Consider the following 19,084-nt stretch of genomic DNA (forward strand, 5'->3'; position numbering starts at 1 on the left):
AGAACAGATGGACACTTACATGTGAGAATAAAAAAGTGTCCACTCTGCTTTTCTTTAATTTCTTTTTTTTCCTGAAGTACTTTTCCCACTTCATTCACAACTGTGTATTTCCAGACCTTCTTGGGCTTTTTGTTTTTGCGTGTTAAGTTTATTTTCTTCCTATCCCTGGTGGCTGTCTTGGTTTACAGAGCAGTTTGTTCCTTACTCATTGTTTTGTCTCCTTTGAGGAAATTGCCAGGGTTTCCATTAGCTTGTAATACTAATAGCTGTGACCTCCTTGGGTATCTGCCTGGTTAGAAGGGATTTTTTAATTTGTGGTAATGTAAATATGCTTTGCTTGCAGCCTACAAATTACTTGGATCAGATAAGGCAGGCAGCAATCTAACCTTTCTGTGGCAAGCATAAACTTTAATTATGCCTGTACCATATAATGTAACAGAAGGGGTAAATGAGGGTGATTTTTTTTTTACTCTGTTAAGTTTCATGCATCTGTTTTATTGTTCAGGTAAGTATGAAAGGAATTTTCAGGGTGAGAGCTAGAGGTTATTCTACAGGCATATGCAATCAGGATTGAGAGGTGTCTGCATGGAAATCACATGTTGCTGATTAAAAAGGTAATCATCCTTGTCTAAAGTATTAGTTCCTATCTGTGAGTAACCAAGTTGCAATTGAATGGACATCTCCATTTGGCCCTGAGACAAGATCCTGAGCCACACAGACCTCCAGCCCAATTCAGTGCGGACATTTTTGTCATTGTTTTACAGAGAACTCATTACTTAGCTTGCTGAGGCTGAATATGCTACTAGTAGCCCAACTTAGACCCTTCTGTTTTTTATCTGCAGGATGAATCAACAGGAGAGATTACCTTCTACATGAAGGGGGCTGATGTGGTGATGGCTGGGATTGTGCAGTACAACGACTGGCTGGAAGAGGAGGTGCGGGGCTCTCTCCTGCCTGCCAAGGGGAGGGTTTCTGATGCGAGTGCTCTTCTCCTTCCAGGGCAGTGCATGACAAAGCTTGTCAATGTGGCAGAGTGGACATAAATGCTGAAACATCTGCGAGCCAGAAGGTCACTGATCTTGGCAACTCATTAGATCAGTCTTCAGCCAAATACATACGGAGTAACAAGGGAGTCAGGTGGAGAGTTGAACATATTTAGTGCAGAATAAGCCCTGGAAATAAAATAGATTTTGCTCAAAACTGATACCACTCCAGATCACCAGATTTATCCTGGGCTTGATCCTGTTTGGATTTATTTTAGACTAAAAAGTCTAATTTCAGAACTACATTTGGCAGCTTTGTACTGGGATATGTTTGTCAGGCTAGTAGTAATGTTAACTTAGAGCTCATAGCAGTAGCTTCAGTTACTGATTCTCCCCACTCCCCAGCCTTGCTGTTCAAAGAAATAATAATACCTTGGTCTTATTTTAAGGAGTTTACGGCCAAATGTGGGCAGCCTGGAAATCGAAGGCTGGTGTTCTTTTCTTCAAAACAGAGAAAATGAAATTAATGGGCTTGGTTTTGCCACACTGGTACAGCAGAGAGGACATTATTGTTTCTGATCAGTGGGATAGATTACAAACCATTTCATATCTTCTTTTTTCTTCTTGGGTTTATCACACACTTTATCAGATGTTATAGACTCACTGGGATTGCTCAAATGGGACAGCTGTTTTCTTAACCTGCTATCTTACATTGGCCATGTCTGCAATGCTGTGCATAAATCATCTTACTGAGATGCAGTTTTTGTTTTACAATGTGATACTTCTTTCCAGTGTGGTAACATGGCTCGAGAAGGCCTGAGGGTTCTCGTTGTGGCCAAGAAGTCTCTGACAGAAGAGCAGTATCAAGACTTTGAAGTAAGTTTTTATTTGTGGGGGTTTGTTTGTTTGTTTTTAAACAAACAATCATTGAAGTGATTCTCACAGACCTCTTGGGATAATGCTGCCTCTCATCTCCCTTCTCCTTCTGCTAAACTGTCATTCTTTGGCATCTTGCTGTTCTTTTAATCAAAGTGGCTTTTCAAGTGATATGCATGAAAGTGGATCCCAGCCAGGACCCTCCAAAACTGTTCCCGAATCCTGCCTTGCAATCTTTTGTGGTTATAAATTCTGTAAATGATCATCACTTGTTAGACAAGTTGTGTTTCTGTATGGAAATGTGTTGGCTTTTAATTTTCATTATTGCATTCCAACATCCAGGGAAGCTACAACCAACCAGAACATAACCCAGCCGGGCTTTGTGGAAAGTACAGGCTTCTTGCGTGGGGTTTGTTAGATGGGTTTCTACAGTCAGCACTAATTTGTTTACCTCAGGCAAGCAAAACGTGAAGGAAAACTGATCAGTTTAATGCTGATCACAGCATTAAAGGAGGAGGAAAAACTTATCAGAAATGAGATGATGGAAATGCTTAGAATTCTCTCTTGCCCTCATTTGCTCATCACAGAAGATGTGGTTAGACCTGTGGTGTGAGGGAGTCACTCCAGGCTCTGTGCAGGTGTCACTTCAGCAGCTGCCATGCACTCATGTGCACGAGGATGCACTTTGTGCCCAGCTGGCACAAGGCAGGAGCAAAATGACGAAAACTTCCTGGAAGACTTCCCATCTTATTCTGTAGTACAGCTCATGTTCGCAAGACATTCCGAGTGGCATCCCTGAATGACAGCTAACAGAGAAGGGTTAACTGGTTATGCCTTGTGCTGGTTCACCCTGTGTTCCACAAAAATGCAAAATGCAGGCTGGCTGTGTGAGTGAGTCTGTGTCTGCTCTGTCCTCAGGCACGCTATGTCCAGGCAAAGCTAAGTGTGCACGACCGCTCCCTGAAGGTCGCTACAGTCATTGAGAGCCTGGAAATGGAGATGGAGCTGCTGTGTCTCACTGGTGTGGAGGATCAGCTGCAGACAGATGTCAGACCCACCCTGGAGACGCTGAGAAATGCTGGCATTAAGGTCTGCCTAACCTAATGTTATTCCTAACAGGAACACCTAGACCCTCTGGAATACAAACAATAAATTAGGACAGTTTAGGGGCCCTGTAAAGGTAAACATTTCACCAGCAGCCCTTTGTGAGGGGAACAGAGAGGTTGGCCAGTGCGTTTTAAACATCACTTTGGGAATAGAACGTGCTGGAAGTAGTAAATGTTAACATGTGAAAGCATGTCACTTTGTGTGCTTTTTTCCCCTAAGATGCTCTGGCACCTTCTGCAGAGAAACAGAGTTCATGGGCAGGAGGATAGAACAGCAGACTTGGGCAACTGTTCGTTTCAGGTGGTTGCATGAAACAAGACCAGTTTGGATGTGTTTGGTGCACAAACTCCAGTGCTGTAGTTGAAGAACTGGGCTGTGAATATTCATGTTTTCAGTAGCCACTAGAGGGGGTCTGAGCCAAGAGAATCAGGGACTGGTCTGTCTTTTTTTTTTTTTTTTTTTTTTTTTTTTATTTACTTTCCCGCAGTTTTCTGGGCTCTGGCATCTTGAGATTCAGACTTCTGCGGCCTGAGCTGTGCTCAGCGGTGAGGGAGCCGGTGTGGTGCCTGCTTAGTTTCTCTTTCTGAAAACTTTTGAAAACTTTCTGAAAAGCCAGATCCCAGACTTGTGAAAGGGAAAAAAAAAAAGAAAAAAAAAGCAAAAAAAAGCCCAAATTCAGATTTGGACAAGACATGTAGGTAGAAGGTTCTAGTTCTGGTTTCTCTGCTTCAAGTGACAAAGTGAGCAAAAATCTTGAGCTGTGCTGTGAATCCAAAGCAGGGCTGTGTGTTTGGATTTCAGTAGGAAGTGGAATCCAAGGCTTGGGACTTTCTGTACGGAGCCATCCCTGTAAACAGCAGAGACTTCAGCAGAGAAGTGAGATGAGCAGGGTCAGACAAAGCTCCTTTGCAGCACTGTGGCTTTCTTCCCCTGTGGTGTAGTCCTGGACAGTTATTCTAAATGGTTTCATTTTTTCTTTTCATTTTCTCTGGAGTCAGTGTCAGGGTGTGGAGTGTGTTGTTGCACACCTAGTGCCAGGCTCCAGAGCACTCCTTGCAGTGGTATGTTCATTAGGATATTGCAAGCAAGAAGTAAATCAAGAGTGGATGCAGTCTTGTAATCCATTACAGGGACCATCTTGTTAAGATCAAATCTTTTTTCCAGCCTCTAATTATTAAACAAATAAGCAATGTATTTTTTTTTTTTAAGTTTTGTTAAATATTCTTGGGCGGTGTCTTGAAAGAATAAAGGCATCAGTGGGAAAAAAACAAAACAAACTCAGATATGTTTACACTATTGAGGGAATTCCCTGCCAGATTATAACAGGGTACTGCTGCTGACATGGCTTTCTAATGCCCCCCCCCCCTTCCCCTGCACAAAATAAAAGGAGCAGTGTATATTTAAAAAGAAGTCTAAAAAAAACCAAAACAACCAACAGCCAGCCCTGACCAATGCAGTCTGTTCCAGATGCACACATCAGCAGTGAGCTAACCCCAGTTGCATCATCCACATTTCAGGCAGGGCCATGAGGGATCTTTCTGCAGCAAGGCCCGTTTATTTCAGCGGACAAGAAATAGCTGGGGTGGGACACATTAACACACGCACACACATTCTTTAGCCTGCATTTTGTGGGTTTATCAGCACAATCTTGAAATACTGCAGGTGGGAAAAAACTGTATACACAGTTCAGACACTCTTGTGTTTCAGCCTTTTTAAAAGCTTTTCTTTCTTTCATCTGTGAGAATTTTCTTGTATGTTTTAAAATAGACCTTTTTCAGAAAAATATATTTTGTGTATATTCTAACAGTCCTTTTATGTTCCTAAACTGGCACGTGGTACTTCTAGATGTCCTGCAGATGTGGTTGTTAAGTTCTGTATTTAATCCATTAAATGTTTGGATTTTAGGTGTGGATGCTGACAGGGGATAAATTGGAGACAGCCACATGTACAGCCAAGAATGCACATTTGGTGACACGGACACAGGACATCCATATATTCAGACTAGTGAGTAGCACCCACGTAGCCCTCTCTCTCGACTTGTTCAAGATGCCAAATTCTGGGATAGGAGGGATGCTTAGATCACAACTGTTTTCCAGCAGTAGACCCAGAATATTTTTATTCTCTTGACCCAGTTTTCTGTCGTGTAGCCTTCTGTTCATCTGCCTCTGCTCTGAGTCACTCAGTGTACTGCCTCTCCCCATTACTTTTGCTTCTTCTGGGACCTCTTTTTTTCACCCAGTGAAGCAAACCCTTCCTCAGTTCCCATCTTTCTCCCCAGGTGACTAACCGTGGAGAGGCCCATCTAGAGCTGAACGCCTTCCGCCGGAAACACGACTGTGCTCTGGTTATTTCTGGCGACTCGTTGGAGGTGAGTTCAAAGCCTCAGGCTGTTCAGGAGCAGCCACAAAACGCTGTGGCTGAATTAAGATTGATCAATGGATTGATTTTCTTTGCAATAACTTTTTGTGGGACAAGTGTCGGTGATGCTTCTGATCTCTGTAAATTAGGTGTGTCTGAAATACTACGAGTATGAGTTCATGGAGCTGGCGTGCCAGTGCCCTGCCGTGGTGTGCTGCAGGTGTGCTCCCACGCAGAAGGCCCAGATCGTGCGACTGCTCCAGGAAAGGACTGGCAAACTCACCTGTGCAGTAGGTAAGGGACTAGCTAGAGAAGAGTGACCACGTAGGATGGTGACTTTACTGTGTCTTGTTTTGAGTGAAGACTCTTCGTGTCGTCTCATAGAACCTGGAAATGCTGAGTTTAGGGAACAGTGTTGTTCTGAGATGACTGATGAGATGGCATTTTGCATATGGAAGCTTCAATGACAAACATAAATATTTGGGGTGGTACCTTTTCAAAACAGAGTTTGAACTTGATCAGATAAAGTGCCATTGTTAATCTGTGAGCTTTATGTCAGCATTGTAGTTACAAGAGTGCACCTGCAAGTCAGATAAAGTGATCGGGAGCCTTCAATTCCTGTGCATGTATAAAAACCCAACTTCCTAAAAGAATATAAATTGCTGATTTCTATTGAAACTTCTGCTTCCATTGGTAGGGTTAAATGTTTCTTCTAATATTACAGTCTGTTGCAGATGCCTTTGGTGGGGTTGCAAGGTGCTGTTGCTTAACTACCAGTGTAATTTGTCTGTGCTGTGACCTGCAGGTGATGGAGGGAATGATGTTAGCATGATTCAAGAGGCTGACTGTGGTGTTGGAGTTGAAGGAAAGGTGAGATTACCTCATGTTTAATAAGACTTCCTATGGCAATTCAGGAGCTAGTTTGCAATTAAGTCTTAAAGGAATCCTCAGAAATTTGTGCAAGAAAGTGAGAAGCTTCCACAAGAATAATCATCAGACCAATAGCCTTATTGTGGAAAATAATTTTACTGTAAAGGAGACTCCTGCTAACAAAGTTCAAGTTCATTATTCAGTTCTTGACATTCCCTGAATTTGGAGCCTCGTGGTAATTTTGGGGGTTTTTAGTCATGCATGCATGCTCAAAATGCTGGAGTTATAATTACTCTGATAACATATGCTTCTGTCCTATACTTACACACACAATTAAGAACTATTTCTATTAGTTTAGAGAGCAAACTCTGGATTAGAGCTCTGCTTCCTGCTTGTGGAGCTACTTGGAGTGACAAGACTGGATTTGGCAGCAGTGGAGAGTCTGCTTGCAGTGAGCCAGAATATTAAAATTGAGTGAACTTTTGAGACTGAAAATTTGTGTTCAAAACTGCCTTGATAGTAGTGTCACATGAACATGTGTGTTGTGAATCATAAGCCAGAGCCTTGCTTAAAATTGGAGGCCAGGGTTCAAATGGGAATTCTCCTCATGGTTTTACTCTTTGCTTAAAAGCCACAGTGGAAGGCAGTAGTTCTGAGGTAATGTTCTTTCCCACCTAATGTATTGAAAGTTTTCTTGGAAATTATGTCTGTGATAACTAAATAATAGTACAATATTTCTTTGCTTCCAATAATGAACTTATCTCACTATGCATTTATTTGCTGTCCTATACAGGAAGGAAAACAGGCATCACTTGCAGCTGATTTCTCTATCACTCAGTTTAAACATCTGGGTCGTTTACTGATGGTGCATGGAAGGAACAGCTACAAAAGGTCGGCAGCTCTCAGTCAGTTTGTAATCCACAGGAGCTTGTGCATCAGTACAATGCAGGTAAATGGACTGTCATGAGGGCTTTTCCAATGGAGAGGTGAAAAAGCAAAATCAGAAAGCAAATGTTCTGTATTTCATTTTTGGATGCATCTATTTCTTATGAAAATTTTCATGGGTTGGAACTTGGGGTTGTCACTTGCATATGAAAACACATAAAAACTTTCTGGCATTGAACAAACATCACCAGCTTCTCCAGAACTGGATAAGCAATATTCTACCTTAGAAAACACAGCTGTGATGCAGCACATCTTTGCTGTCATTTAGTAATGCTAGGACATCCTGAAAATCTGGAGCAGGGCAGTGCTCTTGAGATCCCCACAGAGTAAGTGCACTCCTTTTCAGACGTATTTTAAGTAAGGTCTGCAAATAGTGAGGCTGAAGTTAAAACAACTGAGGAGAACCTGGCTCTGACCCTAATGAGGTTACTGACAGCTCGGCCTGGTGTGCTATGCTGTATGTTCAGGACTTGTGCCACACAGGCTGCTGAAGCACCTATTAACCTTCCCAAGTGCTCACTAGCTTGCTGCAGCAATGTGGAGGTGGTCTGTTCCTCTCAATTTCAAAGGCAGCCTTAGAAACAGATTTGGTGTTCACAAAATGTACGTTGTTCATGTGTGCTGAGCTTCAGTGTAACAAAAATTCAATTGCCAGTTGGGAGGGTTGAAAAAGATTTTAGGAGTTCATGAGCCAAATTCTGTTCTTAGCTGTGGTGACATGAGTGAAAGTTACAGTTAAAGGCAGAGGTTATTCTTTGGGAGTCACATTTCTATGCCACAGTGTACCAGCATATTCCTTAAAAATACTACTTTTTTTTTTTTTAGTAAAATACTTTATATTTTTGAGAAGGCTGTTTCTACTCTATCCCCTTTTTAGAATAAACAAGTTGCAGAAGGATGCACAGAGACAAAAGGTTTAAACTCAGGGGACAGTCTAGCTTACTCTGCAGCTAAAAACAAGAACAGAAAACAAACCTATGACTTCTGTTAAAAAGAAAAAAAAAATAATCTTGAACTCTTTGGACTTTGTATTAGTGACTGTTAAGTCTTTTTGCATTGTGAAGGCATCCTCTAGGCATAAAGAAATACACACCTGTCCTTTGCAACATCTGGACAGTTTTGATCAAACCAGTGGGCTTTGGAGGAAACTCTTTACATTCTTCTCTGTGGAATTACATTTCAAAAAGTCTTCCAAGTCCAGCTCTCATCCAAGTTTTGCATAGGAATAGGAAGGGTTGATATTACATTCTTCTGTCTTCATTTCAGGAATTTGGACAATCCACTGCAAGTACGTTCCAGTTTGAACAGAGTGTATGTTTAAGTGTTATTTTGACTGCAGTATCTTAACACCTGAAAAACTTTTTTCTTTCCTAGGCTGTTTTCTCATCAGTATTTTACTTTGCTTCAGTTCCTCTCTACCAAGGTTTTCTCATCATTGGGTAAGAGCTCACGTTTTTCTAATAGCGTGGAAAATTTGTGCACGATGAATAGATTTGGGCTAATTTACATGCAAGGCATGCACATCTCTGCAAGTTTCACAACGTTGCTTCAGAAGATGGATGTGATCCTTGTCTCCTCTCTGCTCCTCTACACTGAGCAAAGCCACTGAGGCAGTGCAAACACTTGTAGAAACCTTGCCAAAAGGTCAGTTTACCACATTCAGAACATGAGAAGCCAGCCGCCTCCAGGAAACACTCCTTCCATCCTAGCAAAAAGCAGAGGGACAGTTAGGCTCTGGTGCCTGTGCAGCAGTGAGAGCCAGTGCCCAGCTCCTGGCAAGGTCAGAAAGCAGGGCCATAACACAACCCTTTTAACAGGGGTAACCAGTTCCTATCTAAAATTACTTTACAGACTTTTGAGCACACCATTAAAAAACAAACAGCACATTACTCTCTCTTGCATTCTGATGCAAAAAGGATCAAGCCTGAGCTGTAGAGCAAACTCTGGGGTGGGGTCAGGTCTGTCCTTGGCTCTACCAATAATCTTTTAACACCAGTTGCAATACTTGAAACAGTCATCTGTGTGTGAGTGTTTCCAATCAAAAGCCATCCAAAAAGCAAATTCTGCAGGTTTCTCCTACTCCCTTTGCAAGTTTTTATATGTATGTCATTTGACACTTCAAGAATACTGTATTTCCTTTCTGAACACTGACATTTCTGTTTGCTCATCTACACCTTTGATAATTTACTGGTCTTCTATTTTCTTCCCAGGTATTCCACAATTTATACAATGTTTCCAGTGTTTTCTCTAGTCCTGGACAAGGATGTTAAATCTGAAGTTGCGATGTTGTACCCAGAGCTCTACAAAGATCTTCTTAAGGTATGGGAGACTCTTGTTTGGTTGGGTTTAAGGCACGATCCCTGTCTTGCTTTGAAACTCCCTAAATGTTGAAAGTCAAATGTATTACCAGCAGACACTGAACTTTATCATGTGTTTTCAAGTGACATTGTTTTAAAGGCAAATTTGAATTAAGAGATACAGCCAGATTTCCTGGCAGTTTGTTATTGAATGCTACATGAAATGCAATTTATTAAAAACGGCTGGGGAAATAGAAGTTCCATTCTGTGGGAAATTCTAGGGATTTAATATTACCGATTTGTTCCAAAATAAAGGGGAAGGAGAAATTGTCGGGGATTTGGCACTATCCTGGAGCCAGAAAAGGGGATGAGGGGAAGGCATATGCTCATTTGATGGAGGGAATAGGTTGTCATATAGTCTCTTGACTAAAAATTTGCCTCAGGATGATCTAAAGGGACCTAAAAGTTTGATTGCTGTGCCATTTTTGTAGCTTTAGCATGAAAGTCAGGTCTTTCTCCTTAGACAAAGGAAACTTTATTTGATATTTACCATAGAAATATCAGGAAGGTAAATCTTGTCTTTGTTTCTTTTTTTTTTTTTTTTTTTTTTCCTCTTGACATTTTTCTTCTAGTAACTGGGGTATGCAGACTGGGAACATCTTTCTTAATTGAAGGAAAGGGTGGACTGAGTCTTCAACAGATCCTTTCCCTCAAGGATTTCTGTTAAACAGATACTTTTAGAAGCAAAGCCTGTTTTTCCAACAGCCTGAATAAGTCTCCATCTGGTTTCACTTGTATGTTGTCTCTTATGTCATAAACCACTAATTCTCCAACCATCCTTAGGCCTGGTCTAAAACATAGGGGGTTTTTGTACTGGTATAGCTGTGTTGCCTGGAGATGCTTTTTAAAAAACCTATCTGCCTTCAATATGATGGTGATTTGTGTGTGTCTTGAAAAATAATATTAATATATTCACATATATGTATACACACATCTTCTGTTTCACAGTGTAATGGCTAAACTCATGAGACATATTTGCACTGAATTAATTGTGTGTGCAGTAAGGAAGAGGCTGTGCTGGGCAGTGCAAGCACTGAGCTTCAACAGTCCCTAGCCTCCTTGGTGCATCATGAAAAATAAGAGTAAAGAGACAGTACCTTAGGCTTGGTTGATTTGTTTTGTTTTCTTTCCAAGTCATCTTCAAAATCTCTTTTATCAGTTGCTGGGTTGAGCTGTAAGAGAATGTTCATAAAAGAATACCCAATGAAGCTTTGTGGTTTTTTTTTCTTTCTCTCCCCCTAGGGACGACCATTATCATACAAAACATTTTTAATATGGGTCTTAATAAGCATCTATCAAGGTAAGAAATTAAGTTGTTTGTGCCTTTAGAAGTTCTAATGTGTACAGAGTATCTAATTTTTTGTATGGCAGGAGGTTCTGTAAGGCATGAAGTGAATCTAGCAATGCATCCATGGGACAGTGAATAAATATTATTTTTGTCTCAGAAATAGTTGGCAGCATTACCAAAGGAAGAAATTATCTAAAGCTAAATATTGGCAGCAACTGGTCAACCCTGTTTTAGGCAATGATGCAGAAGTTCAAAGCATTGTGCCTCTTCCCACTGGGACCATCCTTTGTAATTTTGTGCAAGTTCCTTTCAGTGCTTAATTGCTCCATCTGTAAAGTAGAGTTTGTGATTTCCCTTCTTTTGAAGAAGACTTTCAAGCCTGTGGATTATACAGGTTACTAATTCAGCATGTGAAATACAGGATCTGTGTTTTATCTAAACCCTGTCAATTAAAAGTGGCAATTGTTCTGGTTACTTCATAGCCATCTGTCATGAAGGACTGGAGTGGAGCTCAGGTTCTTCGTCATATCCCTACACTCTAATTAGGCTGCTAAAACAGTTAAATGCCTTAATTACAATGCATCCATTTTCCAAAAGTGAAGGTAGTAATTGGGCTGTATGTCTAAGAAGGTCTTTTCTGTCAGTTTGTCTTTTTTTATCCGGTAGCCTCAAACTCAAATACTTTCTCTAAGTGTTAATCAGGGAATCATGGGGTACATGTAAATGACTTGGAGCTATAAAGCTAAAATGGCAACTCAATATCTTCCTTTCTAAATCTCCTTTATCAACAAGAATAAATGTGCCAAAGTAAGCAGCTGTTTTTTTTCTGATGTAGCTGATATTGCTACCCTTGAGAGGGAGTGAAACCAAGAATATAGGAGTTCTCATGGCCTTATCTTCTGAATTCTAATATGCCACAACCCTGTGACAGGGATAATGGTCTTCTGGTGCAGTACAAATATGATGGCAAAGCCTAGGCATTTAGAGAAAACTCATGAGTGGTGGAAAGCTAAAGCCAGAGGGGTGATGCACTGAGGGAAAGATTTCTTCCTGAGCTAAGACAACTATCTGATTACAATATTTGGTCAAAGTGACTTCACTTCTGTTGTGCTAAATAATTAGAAAACAGGCCAAACAATTGGGCTAGTTGCTAGCAGAGATGAGCCTGATTGAAAACTTGAGCAGTCCTAAATTTTGGAAAGTTCACAGCTGGATTTCAACTTTGTGGCTGAAGGTCTAGTCACTTGCAGGTTTTCCCTTCCTAGTTTGATGGATGTTGGTGCAGATTACTCATGCTGCTAACATGAGTTATTTGTGCAGGTGGCTGTGCGGGGCGTTGTGAGCATTCCCTGGCTAGCCAGAATGGGAGCATGAAACAATACATCATTAAGTGTGCTTTAAATATGTACTCCTATTAGGGGAAGTGTAAAGGGGAGAGATCTTGGCCAAAGCAGTGCAAAGAAAAGCTAACTTGTATCCACTGAACTTTTCAACACCTTGCTTCTATTTGGGCACTGAGGCAGTGCAGTAGGTTATAGAAGTATGTGATATCTTTTAGCTTCTAAGTAGTGACCAACAGCTTTTCTGGGAGGATAGAGTTTCATGATGTTAGAAATCTCCAGTTGCCAAAATAGCGTGTGTTAATTTCCTATCTCCATATGTCTTTGAATATGATAGACTGTTAGAAAAGTCTGGGCAACTCTGCTGTAACTTTTCCCTGTCCTCTCATCAGTTCTGTCTCCTAAATAGTAACTGATTTGTTGTCATCACATTAATCAGGTTTCACCAAAAAAGGTCTCAAGACATGGCAATGTTTCAGCCTTTCCAAGACCTAGCAGTGGGTTTTTGACCTTAGACTGGTGTTTGAATAAACTACCCCAATGTTCCATTCCCTTTCAGGTAGCATCATCATGTATGGAGCACTTCTCCTCTTTGAATCTGAATTTGTCCACATTGTTGCCATTTCCTTCACATCCTTGATTCTCACCGAGTTGCTGATGGTGGCACTGACGATCCAGACATGGCACTGGCTCATGATAGTGGCCGAGCTGCTTAGTCTCTCCTGCTACATAGCTTCTCTGGTCTTCTTACATGAGTTTATTGGTAAGGTTAAATGCTTTTTATCCCATCAGTTGGTTTATGACCAAACAGTAACTGCAAGGACGTGAATTCAGTTTAAAGGCTGTTGATGAAGCCAACATAATTAGTGTCAGCAGTTCTGACTAAAATAAGCTCTGTTTTATTTGAAGGCACCTGAAAGACATTTTATGGTTCCTTCTCACAGCAAAATGTCAGAGGAGATAAAGTTGGTCAGTAAACTGTGCACCTCTCAGTAAATCTCATCCTTACTTTCAGAGCTTTGCCACACATCAGCTGTCATGTAATAGTGGTCTTTCTTTATTTCCATGAGAACTGAACTTGAGACTAAAAATTTGCGCCTCTGTTTGTTGAACTGAAAGATTTAGTCTTTTAACTGGCTGAAGTAGCTGCCTCCTTTATCTTTACTGGGGCCCTTCTCTTTAGGGTTTGTGGTTTGTTTTTTGTTTGGGTTTTGTTGTTGTTGTTGTTTTTAAGGGGGGGAGTCCTTTATTTTATTTTTTTTGTCCTGGAATAGAGCTAATCCTTTTCCCTGTCTAAAGGAAAAAGGATGAGGAATACCATATTCCACCAGTATCTGTCTAATGCAAATGTCACACCAGTAAGGTTTGTTCCAGGGTTTGTTTGGGAACCACAAGATGTCACTACTACTTCCATGAAGCTGGAAGGAAGCAGAGGGCAGCTTCTAGAGTCAGAATATGAGTAGTCCATTTAAAGGAAGCTTAGTATTGCCAAGAGATGGAAAGCCCTGTTTCAGATGGGGCACATATGGGCACTTGCCTGTGAAGAGTTGTATGACTTGCTGAAATGTGTTGTGCAGAAGAATGAGTAACCAGGGATCATATGAGCTTTGAATTTGCATGTGGAGAAGGTGAGGCTGGTTAAGAAGCATTGGTAGATCAAGTTTCTTTTCTGCACCTCTTCCCAGTGTGTTCTTCCCATCTTCATTGACTCCATGCTTTCTTCTTTTTACAGATGTTTACTTCATTGCAACTTTGTCATTCTTGTGGAAAGTCACAGTCATCACTCTGGTGAGCTGCCTTCCCCTCTACGTCCTGAAGTACCTGAGACGAAGGTTTTCTCCCCCAAGCTATTCAAAGCTCACGTCCTAGGGCTGCTCTCTTTGCACACAAGAGACAAATATTGCACATGGCTGAGAGACAAAATTGTGTCGTTCTTACTATAACAAATACGTCCAATATTTGCATAAGGATCATGTGGTAATCCCTATTACATGCTGCTTTATTGATAAAAGACTTCACAATTGCTGTGAACAGAAACCTAATGATAAAAGGGAATTTTTTTGGAGGGTGAAGGTGCTTGTTAGTTCATCCAGTTCTTGTCACTTTGTTCAACTTAACTGGGGTCAAGTGTGCTTAACTGCGATGACAATGGGTTTCTCATACATGGTTGGAAGTATCTGAAAGCTGCTAACTGACCTTGGAATTTACATTTGATAAATTTAAGTTACTTTTTAAAGTATTTGTGCTGTTCCTTGCATTGTGTTATGTTTTTTTTATATTATTTATCTTTTTGATTCAAGTAGTTATGTTCTTTTTACATCTTGGAAATCCCTTAGTGTAGGTGATGCACTGTACTGCTGACAGCTGATTCCTGATTTATGGCATGCTGTTTCCATAATGAGGCTCCAGCATGTCCAATCTCCACACACTTGAGAATCTGAGCGTGTTTAAGATTTTCCTTCAGTTGAAATGTGGTCACCCTAGTGATTTTGGAGGTATCCAGCTATTGATAAATATGGAGAAATGTAGTTCAAACTGAATAAATTTACTTTTGTTTAGTTTTTGTGCTTCCTGTTAAAAGGAGCTGGTGACATAATAGCATTACTCTATTTATTTGTATAGGAGAGAATTATCTAAACTAAAGCAAAAACTCTTTGGGAAAAAAAATTGCAGTTGATCAGACTTGAAATGTGTCAACAACATGAGAAGAGACTCGTACAGTTCTGCAGACAATGTGGCAGACGTGTCTTGAATCCTTGGAGACTGAAAGGAAAGGTCACAGAGCTGTTACTCCTTACAGCTACACAAAATCTGTTTCCTGTTAGGGTGAAACTGTGAGGATGAGCTGCAAATAAGCTGAGACACTCCTAGGTGAATGTTGTTCATGACACGCTCCTTGCAGAGAGGCAGTTTTTGAGAACGTTGCACTTGCTTTGCTCTAAAAACCAGACTTGAATCACAGAGGCAGGAGTGGGGTTTGTACAACATGTTAAGCTTGTGTGCAGTGCAGATTTACTGACTGATTTTTAATTTTCAGAAATAAAACTTGATTTCTGTTTTTATAATAAGCATGGGCCCACACTATAACGCATGAGGACAGCAATACATACTTAGGCTGCTCAGAAGAATGACAGAAAGTTACAGGAACAATTCGCCATTGGGTTTGTGCATCAAACATGGATGAGCTTCTAGTGGCAGCTGTTCTCATCTAATGGCTGTTCAGTCTGGGCTAAGTTAGTTGCTTGCTCTCTCATTCCCACATCATAAAAAACACCACTGGAGCTGGTACTGCTTGGTGCTGTTGTTGGTTGGCTGTATGCAGGGACTAGAGACAGAGGAGCCCTGAGTCTGAGCTCCCTTCCCCTCTCTCAAGGCAGCCCTTCCAGGTCAGGACAACCACACTAGTGTGAGAAGCAGAAGCTCCCTGGTTGTCTCTGTGCCATGCTGAACCTCTTTAATGGACTGCAAGCTTCTCTTGCCATTGCTACAGGCATTCCACTGTTGCAAGCAGCACAATGCTGCGTTAAAAGGACTGGTGTGAAAATCAGTGGAAAATGGGATTGTTGTTTTAAAAGGGCTGGAGTCTGAGTTGACCCATAGTGTACATCTTGGATTTTCAGACCTAAGATTTTTGGCTTTTGTGGCTTTTGTGGTCACTGTGTGGTAATTGCTCTGGAGAATGTTTTGCACAACCTGACCTGCCTTCCTTGCTCTCAGTTTCTGTGAGTAAATATCAAAAAGGAGAGGAAGCAAGTTCCAGAAGATCTAGAGAAAAAATAGATTTTCTTCCTAATGCTTGTGGCATGGGGTGAGTGGAAGGTGCAAGTCCATGTGACCTTGTAATTACTTCATGTGGGGGAAACGCTCTTGATTTAGAAAATTGCTTTAGAAATCCTTCAGGAATAACAACAACAAACGCTCTCTAATAGGCTTTCTTCTTTTGTACCAGTTTTCCAGTTAGACTTTTGTTTGAAGTCCTAATAAATAGCAGCAAACTTTAGCAACAGCATGCTGACTAAGATAATTCTTATTGTTCACCTTTCAATAATACTTTGAAAATTTGTCTTTTTCCTTTTCCAATTTTTTTTTCTTAAAAATAACAAATATATTTCTGTCCATTTGACATTGCCATTCATGTTGGGAAAAGCCCTAGAAGTCCAACACTTCTCAGTTCAGTGCCTGAGCAGCCCAGTTGTGGGAACGTTGGGCTAGCAGCATTTTGTGAATCATGCCACTTTGCCAAAATGATACTTAATGTTGTCTGTATCATGACTTGCTGCAGCTCCTGGATAGTGTTGGCCATGCAGGTGTTCTGGAGTCCTCGGTCAGCATTTGGTTTAAGTAGATTTAAATACAAGAATAAAAAATTCCTTTTGTCAGCTTCTTGTGACTCAGAAGTCAAGTCCTCCTCTCTGCTGGCAAACACATCGTAGTGTACATCCGTGTAAAGCCCAGTCCCTATCTAGTGAGTATTGGTAGTTAAATGTCCTGCAAGAATAACAGTGCCATGCTACTGTATGTAAATATTTGAGATGTGTACATGGTAGAATTCACTGTTTTCTGAAGTCAATACAGTTTACACTGAGTGGACCATATTTGCAAAATATTAGCTCACACCAAGAAAGGGAGTGACTTGTGATTTCAGTTATATTGAATCATAACTTTAATAAGGAACTCATATTTGGTAGAATTGATAGTAATGTGTAGATGTGTTTTGGGGTGAAAATTATATTCCTTTGCAGCTAGTTTTTTTGCATAAGGTTGTAAATCCAGGAAGTAATTTCTTTCTGCATATACACTGCATTTTTTAAAGCAATCAGAAAACTAAAACTGCCATCTAACACACAGCAAGAAAGAGGAATGATTGTTGTATTTTTCAAGTTCAGCACTTTATGTCTGCAGCCTGTTTCTCTTAAGTTATTTAAGAAGTGTTTTTAAAAGCAAAGTTTAATATGTATGTTCATACTTACTGTACATTTGAATAAACGGGTTGTCTGCTGGAAATTTAATATTTTTCCTCTAGTATGGTCATCGTTTGCTTACTGGGAGTGAGGTGTTTTCTCCTCCTGTGTAGTATCATGTTTGTAGCCTTACTCAATATCCTTTCTATTCCTTTTTTCTGTTCTGGTTTGTGTACTGTAGCAGTTCATATAACTTGTGTGCTTTGAGACTGCTCCAGGTGATGCTGCAGGTAGCAGTGTGTGTCTCACAGTGGCTACCTGCTTTCCATGGCTGCTTTAGGGAAGCCAACTCTGTGCTGTGCTGCTGCTGTTGTTAGTTAATGTGGAGTTTTTGTGACATGCACTGTTCTCTTCATGCATCTCTGCAGTAATTCCAGGTGTGTTGCAACCCTCTTCATTTTTTTCTTTAACTCAGTATTTGTTTCCTCTGCAGAGCTTGTCCTGTTTTATCTTTGCAAACATTTGTTTTCCTCTGCTCACAGTGCAGTTGAAATGCAACACTCTTTAGCCAACAGCAGCAGCTGAAATCTGTGCAGGGTCTTATCAGAACCGAGCTGGGGAGTGATGAGTGACACCCCTGGTGTCCCCTTGGTGTTGAGAACTACGTGCTGAGAGCTGCAGCTGTGGCTGGACCAAACTGAGCAGCACCAAAGGCGCTGTTTTGCTGTGGTCAGCTGAACTATCACAATTCAATGCCATGACAGACTCGTCCACTGCAGCTGCTGAGGGAAATTCTGCTATGGTTGGGCTGTTAGTGAGGGAACCCCAGAGGGTTAGATGTGTGAATCCCTAAGGCTTGTCTTTTGGCTTTATCCTTCAGAGAGCTGCTGCACCATCTGATGCATCATAAATCCGTAGTTTGCACAATGCTTTAAATGAGCTATGAGAACCACTGCAGCATGCAGCTCAGCTCACTGCCACAAGTTCTTTGTGCACAACTGGGGTTTGATTCATTCCCACTAAAATCTTCAGTGTGAGCTGGGTGGGCTGTTTTATTTCTTATTAGTTATTTCATAATTAATAAACTCTTTGATTTGCATGAAATCCTGGGTTCTACAGCTTTGCCAATATGGTCCATTACTACTGCCTACTACAATTTGTGTACTTACATGCCTTTGAGAACCTTTTTAATTGTTAAAATTGTTAAAAAATAAATGTTAATTTAATTTAATTTTTAATTGGGGAAATGGATTCTGGTGTCAGTTATATTTACTGTGATGCTGATGTTTTGTACCTGTCATCTAGTTAAACAACATGTAAATACTCTTGATTCAAGAGAAATATGAATGCTGGTTATTTATTGTTCTGTGGAGTTATATGTTGCAGATGTGTAAGAAGTTAAAAGGGAATGTTGTAAAACAAGGTGGAAAAATAAATTTTATGCAACTTCTTTACTTCATCCATATACACCATACATGATCTACCTGAGTGAGTCCTGGCACGCTCAGTCCGAGGTGTGCTTTGACAGGATTGTAAGTATACAGGTTAAGTTACCTTGTAGCCCTTCAGTTTGGCTACATGGCAAATGCATATCTGAGACGTGATCGGTGCTTTCTGCTGAGCAGTGTAGACCTGCTTTGTTAATTTACTTGTTATAAACAGTTTTCTGTCTTAACAGGAAGGTGTCTGGGCAGGAGGGATTTTGGTTGTTGTTTTGTTTGGGTTTATTTCAAGTATTAGTGTAAGCTTTTGCTGCCCGTCACTTTTTCAGTGGTTTCATGCAAGGTTACTTTCTGCAAGTCATCGTTGCAATTTAATGGTGTGAATTAGGTCCGTGGAGCACAGAAGCTGCTGTTGGGCATGAGCAGGCTGCTGGCCCCTCTGCTGCCTTTTCCACAACCAGTGAGTTCCAGAGTACCCAACTGTCCTGAGGATTTTAAACAAGCCCTTTAAGTTGAAAATTAAGTTTTGAGAGACTGTTCATTCAGGAAGATTCTGGTCAAATCATCCTTGCAAGTGTTTGGTGCAACCCCAGTGAGGCAGAAGATGGTCATTCCTG

General features: G+C 40.8%; 1 protein-coding gene across 1 annotated transcript in view; it reads left to right on the plus strand.

Annotated features, from left to right (window-relative positions):
* The window catches only part of ATP9A (ATPase, class II, type 9A), a 55,333-nt gene extending 41,340 nt beyond the window's left edge, over nucleotides 1–13,993 (plus strand). The window contains exons 16-28 of the mRNA XM_009998760.1: nucleotides 843–935; nucleotides 1,776–1,859; nucleotides 2,778–2,948; nucleotides 4,872–4,970; nucleotides 5,245–5,334; nucleotides 5,474–5,618; nucleotides 6,130–6,194; nucleotides 6,988–7,143; nucleotides 8,514–8,578; nucleotides 9,350–9,458; nucleotides 10,739–10,796; nucleotides 12,684–12,887; nucleotides 13,857–13,993. Of these exons, the coding sequence (XP_009997062.1) occupies nucleotides 843–935; nucleotides 1,776–1,859; nucleotides 2,778–2,948; nucleotides 4,872–4,970; nucleotides 5,245–5,334; nucleotides 5,474–5,618; nucleotides 6,130–6,194; nucleotides 6,988–7,143; nucleotides 8,514–8,578; nucleotides 9,350–9,458; nucleotides 10,739–10,796; nucleotides 12,684–12,887; nucleotides 13,857–13,993 (1,476 nt within the window). The remainder of the gene's footprint in view (nucleotides 1–842; nucleotides 936–1,775; nucleotides 1,860–2,777; nucleotides 2,949–4,871; nucleotides 4,971–5,244; nucleotides 5,335–5,473; nucleotides 5,619–6,129; nucleotides 6,195–6,987; nucleotides 7,144–8,513; nucleotides 8,579–9,349; nucleotides 9,459–10,738; nucleotides 10,797–12,683; nucleotides 12,888–13,856) is intronic.
* Nucleotides 13,994–19,084: the final 5,091 nt, after the last annotated feature.

This window comes from Chaetura pelagica, unplaced genomic scaffold (genome assembly GCF_000747805.2).
Source record: "Chaetura pelagica isolate M959 unplaced genomic scaffold, ChaPel_1.0 scaffold275, whole genome shotgun sequence".
NCBI classification, from domain to species: Eukaryota; Metazoa; Chordata; class Aves; order Apodiformes; family Apodidae; genus Chaetura; species Chaetura pelagica.